Source organism: Scatophagus argus, chromosome 3, assembly GCF_020382885.2.
Source record: "Scatophagus argus isolate fScaArg1 chromosome 3, fScaArg1.pri, whole genome shotgun sequence".
Lineage (NCBI taxonomy): Eukaryota > Metazoa > Chordata > Actinopteri > Scatophagidae > Scatophagus > Scatophagus argus.
This window is the reverse complement of record NC_058495.1, coordinates 23700185-23706184: the sequence shown is the minus strand read 5'-3', so window position 1 is coordinate 23706184 and position 6000 is coordinate 23700185. Positions and strand designations below refer to the sequence as shown.

Below are 6000 nucleotides of genomic sequence, written 5' to 3'. Positions count from 1 at the left end.
AGCAAACAGGTGGTAATTTTCTCTTGCAGAAGGTGCTGAGATGTAACGCTAAAACTACAACATTCAAGCGGCCTCATCGAGTGAAACTGTGACTGTAACGTGGTCTATTTCTTTAATCTGTGGTCTATAACTGAAATCTGTCGTGGGAATCTGGATTTCTCGATGTTCTTTTTGCCTGAGCTGTCACTGTTTTCTTGATGCAACAACAACAACAACAACAACAACAATAATAATATACGTTAGAAAACGCAGCTCACTAACACACAAAGCCGCTGGTTTCTTTCCGAGCAAAAGACCTTACAGGCGCGACAAAACTCGATTTTGAGGTGTACGAGGAACATTGAATGCAACATTTTTTTCCAGTTCAAAGGATATATCGTCAGTACAAGCCAAGGGAGTTTAATGTATTTTATGTTCAGGCATTTCTTTGACATTTCCTTTAGAACTTATTTCCTGATCTATGGCACAATAGAAGGCTTTCCAGCAATGTTTGGGGAATATTACGACGCGGCTCGACGACTCGGAAATTCAGCGGGCTCTACGAGCGAGGTAATGTTAGCAGACAAGCTAACGTTTAGGTAGCTAACAGCTAACTTACAGTTAGCAAACTAACGTCAACGCTTTGATTTGTTTGTATCCTCGCCTGTTTACGCGCACGCTAAACACGACGGTAGCGACTGAGCTCGACATAGCGACTTTATACACTGTCGGGGAATAATTGGTAGTGTGTGTCGACGCATTGTAAACTAAGGTTATTCATCAACAAGTGGTCTTTTTTTGCACTGTGTGGGTGCTTGGCTGTCGGACAGTAGAAACCAGTCGCTCCAAAACCAGCGTTTACAGCGCACGAATAGCCAGTGTTACATGACTGATTTGACCTAGCTCTCGTTATCTCAGTGCTTCGCAGATAACGTTTTCTGCTAATGTCAAGCTTTAGCTTACATAACATCGATAATCTTTTCCCCTGGCTGCAGTTTTGACGCTGTCCTATTTTTTGCCCCAATATCACCGATTTTAACACGACAGTTTGGGACAGATTGTGTGTGTGTGTGTGTGTATCTCCAACTCAGCAGGTTTGGATGAGTCAGGGCATATTTACTGGTCCTCATAAGAAGCCTACACACACACACACACACACACACTCATACTTGTTGACAGATACTGACAGGGATAGCACAAGTCGGATTCAGTCTGTAATGGAGTGGACGAAATGCCACATGAAGGTCCAGCCACACATACCAGTCATTATTAGGATGAGTGTCTCATAGCAGCATGTGTCAACTTAGTGACGATAACTTCTGATGTGGTTCTTCAAGGCAGTGAGAGAAAATCTCAGTAGTTGAGGTGTGAATCGCAGGTATATTGTTCACAAAAACCTGCTGGTGGTGAAGTCTTAAAAATTAAACTAAAATTGAAATCGTTCTCTTGCAGAAGATGTAGGGCCTCATTGACATTGTGTGTGCAACTCAGTTTCCACCCTTGCATGTGCCCGGATTATCAAGAGTGGACTCCAAGCGTGATCTAATATCCTTTGAATGAAAGCGTGATAGTGATAGTATCCCTTTGCATTTAAGTATTACTGACTATCAGCTGTTAAAAGTTGGAATTGAACATCTGGTCAGAGTTCCAGTCATGTTTACATTGACTCTTTGTTTACGGACTCCACAGCTACTAGATCTAAACACAGTAGGACGTTCATGGAAAGTAGACTTCACCTTCTGTCGTCTCTCAAACAAGTGCAGGCTGTCACGATGCGCAGAGACTGCAGGACAAGAAGCACTGAAGCTGTACTGACACTTAATAGTTTTATTGTGTCTAATGTTTCTGTAATATTAACACTGTACCTGCATTTATACCTTGCCTGCCCCAACTTTTGGCATCCATAGCACAACCTATTGCCGCAGAATAATCGTATTGTCTCAGTTATCTTGTCTTCACAATCATTGCAAGCTATGAATTGTAATCGAAATAAATAAAAAAGCTTCAATTAATGGCCCAGCCCTACTGAAACCTACAGTGCAGCACCACCTGAGGGATCAGAGATCATATGTATGATGGTTTTTGGTCTTGCCCCTTTAGAGCAGGAATTTCTCCAGATTGTCTGAAACTTGTGATTGTGGATTGTAGATGTGAAATCTCTAAATTCCTTACAGTTGTGCTTTGAGAAACGGTCTTGTGCTGTCTTGAACTATTTTTTCCATGCAATTTTTCACACTGCCTGTGCTCGACAACAGCTGAGCCTTTCCACTATTACCAATTAACCTGTTTACCTGTGGAGTGTTCACAGCAGGTGTTTTTTTTTTTTAAGCTCTCCATAACGTCCCCAGTCTTTTGTTGCTCCTGTCCCAGCTGGTTTGGAATGTGTTGCTGGTATCAAAGTCAGAATAAACATATATTTGCAATGAAGTTTGTGAGTTAAAATATTAAATATATTCTTTGTCCTGTTTTCACATGCATTTGTGTGAAAGGAATTGGCGTGTTATTGCATTATGTTTTATTTAGATTTTACACAAAGCTTAGCCAAGTGCAGTAAGATGTTTATGAAATTATTTGGAGCTGTATTAAAGATAATACAGTATTTGAAAATGGTGAATCATTCTTTACCTCAGCGGGATTTCATTTTCATGGCAGTCGCGTTTTGCTGCTCTTTCAAAAGCCAGATGTTAACAAGATGTTTTGCCTTGAATTAGTCAGTAGCCACATTACAGTGCCACATTTAATAAGAATGCTTAAAATAAAAAAGGCATTTATGATTCAGTGTTATATTTTTATATTTTTTATTTCTGAGTAATTTGCTCAGTGTGAATACTGTCACACCATATCCAGATGTATGACATTATTTCTGTCACTGACCTAACAAAATTCTCACTTTTTACAGTCTAAACAGCCTTGGTGTTGGAAAGTTCAGGCAGAAATTGGTGAACGGAGTCACTGGTCTTTATTTTTTACTCCTGCTCAACAAGGTGGAACTCTGCCTTATGCTTTTGGCTGCAGAACTACACCTAAAGAGAGCTGCATGGGATGTGTCTGACTCCTTCCTGCTCCTAATGAAACTGCTCTTGAATTTATTCAGCACTAAGTATGGTGGTATTATCATCTGGGAATGTGGGAACAGTAATTGTACCAGAGAGTCCACCTGTAAAACAGCCCCCTTTTCCTTGGCTCTTAAATAAACCATTTAGAGTAATTACACCGAATTTCTACCCATACTTATAGGTTTTCAACAGACTTTTTAGTTTGAGGGGTTTCTTCGGCTTATTAAAGAATACCTGCTAACATGAGTGGTGTAGGTCTGGAGAGTTTTTCAAAATGAGTGGGTGGGGAGATTGATCTTGGTAAAAGTGTTTGTCAGAACTTGCGGTTGGTTTTTCTTTTTGTAGCAAACATTAATGTGCGTCGTTACTACTGCTGAGGAGTTGCCTTACGGTGAAATTACTGTCCGAATTTTCATGAAACTTGTTGGAAGGATGTAACATGGGCCCTAGAAGGACTCTTTAAATTTTGTACCAGATCCAAAGGACAGGGTAGATACATATATATTATTTTTCAGTTCAGAACGAGAAGGATTCACGGTCATACCTCTACACCACCCTGCAGGAATACACTGACCTGCAGCTCTTTATACCTCTGTGACTCAGAGCAGAGGAGAGACATGGAGACAGCGATGTAACCTGGTCACTCCTTTCTTAGTCTATAGTCCGAGCAAATAAAGCAGTAATAGCGAATGAGCAAATAAAGTGCAGGTAACTAGTCACTGCCCTACTGAACAACGCAACTTATTGAGAGGCAACTCCCTTTTATGGTTCATGAGCTGTACTAGTTAGCATTAACTAAGTTCATGGTAAGTTTTGCAACTAAAAATACAGCTCAGTAGTTTTGCATTGCTCCAATTTGGATTGGATATTGTCCTGATAAAGTTAGAATATATCACTCTCCAGTATTCTGAACAGCAGAGTGTTGTTAAGACTGATGCTGAATTTGATGTTGCTTCTGTGTGCTGCTATTCGTGCACATATTGTGTTGTGGAGCTTACGCCCATTCTTTGTTTAAATGACTGAACGACACATGTCAGCACAAAGTGGATACAATAAGAACTAAATTACAGCACTTCCATCGCTATGTAATTGATGGACTGAACTGAACTGACTTACAGTAGTGTGCTTAAGGCAGACTAGTTAATGTAAACCCATATTGTTGTGTGCACCAGTTGTGTGGTTTGTGTGCCTGATGATTTGTCTCCACTCTCGCTTCTCAGACTCATTTTTTTGTTATATTCTATTTTTTCAGTGAGAGACATGGACAACTCTGTCACCCTGTGGCAGTTCCTTCTCCAGCTCCTATTGGATTCCAGCAATGAGCAGCTGATCTGCTGGACCAATGAGGAAGGAGAGTTTAAACTGCTACAGGCAGAGGAGGTGGCGCGTCTATGGGGAGCCCGCAAGAACAAGCCCAACATGAACTATGACAAACTCAGCAGGGCTCTCAGATACTACTATGACAAGGTAAACACATCAGCACATAAAGTTGCGACCTTGTATTTTATGCCTTAGCTCAGTCTTTTGGGGTTCACCACGAGACCAGTATTTGGTCAACCATCAGCTTTGCCTGCAACACACACTGTGTGGTTTAGTTACATCTCCCAGTCTCGTCTTAGGAGGCCTACTCTCCCTAACTAACTCCCCAATACTCCCAAACTTCTCCAATCCTGACCCAAACCATAAGCATATGCTGTCATTAAAATTTGTCAAATGACCGACCAATTACAGCCTTTTCTGCTGTTTTTGAACATCTAATGCTGGTCCCTGTGGGCAGAATGATGTCAGAATATGGTTGGACGGCATGTATCCCTGACTGATGGATTGACCACATTGTGGTTGGCAGGCTGGAGCCTTGATTTAAGTTTTATGTTTCTACATCTTATTACTTCTCTATTGATCACATTTGTCATTCACGGCCATAGCCAGCCCTGTCGTGCTGACAGAAAAAGATAAATTATTTAAAGTATGCAATACAGTAATGTTTTTGGTTAGGCATTTTTTGACATTTAACACACTGAAATTTTGAGAGAGGATGTGGGGGATATGGTGTTATCCACTGCAAGATAGTTATCAAGCCTGGTGCCGGAGTAAAATCAGAGGGTGTTTTCCAAATTAGTGGGGTGCTCTTGCAACACTCATAGTGCAGACTGCATGGACCTGCAATAGCAATCACAACAGAGCATGCTGCTTGCACAGTGTCAGCTCTACAGTATGTTACTTCTAGTAAATAATGAAATAAACTATAAGGTGGCACTGTGGTAGAAAAGCATAATACACTGTTAAACTTGATGGGTGCAACTAAATTTAATGTAAATGGATCAAAGTGGCAAAGAAATTAAGAATTAAAGAGCAATTCAAACTATAATATATTAAGTCAGTAATGTATTGAACTCTTAAGAGTTTCTTATTTTAAAGATTGCAATGTTGGTGGGGGTGATGGGCATGTGATATTATTGCTGTTTGTGTGAACATCAAGTAACACCAGTAACACAGACTACAAGGTACCTCATTAAAACATAATGTTCCCTCACCAGAACCTTATTGTTCTCAATAAATCAAGGGCAGAACCCAGCGTATTATCAGGCTTTTCATTTTTAGATGTTATGATGTATCATCACTTATCTCATGACTCAGCCAAACCACAAAATGAACTGTTAGTCTTGTAAACACTGATCACAAACTGGTGTCTGTACGCTCAGCCAAAGATGCTCAGAAAGACAAAAGCCCACTCTGTATTTGGATTTTTGTATCTGGATTTTTAAAAAGTAACCAAGGATTGTGTGTGCTTTTAGTGTTCAAAGTCTCTGTCAGCGATAAACAAACAGTAAACAAACTTGTGTGAGCTGATTGCTTATGTCATAACCCAGCTCATACTACACATGAGCCAACACATGTTTTCAAGCTGAAGCAGGAGACTCAGAGGAGACAGTTTCCTCCAGACAGCTGCACCAAGGAGTGCACC

At 40.5% G+C, this 6000-nt stretch overlaps 1 protein-coding gene across 3 annotated transcripts in view; it reads left to right on the top strand.

Annotated features, from left to right (window-relative positions):
- Positions 1 to 341: 341 nt before the first annotated feature.
- Positions 342 to 6000, top strand: part of elk4 (ETS transcription factor ELK4) — a 12781-nt gene continuing 7122 nt past the window's right edge. For all 3 annotated transcript variants that reach the window (XR_006843035.1, XR_006843034.1, XM_046384864.1), the window contains exons 1-2: positions 342 to 549; positions 4288 to 4502. Coding sequence is in view for 1 of the 3 variants with exons in the window: in XM_046384864.1 (XP_046240820.1) it covers positions 4296 to 4502 (207 nt within the window). In the remaining 2 variants the exon portion in view is untranslated. The remainder of the gene's footprint in view (positions 550 to 4287; positions 4503 to 6000) is intronic.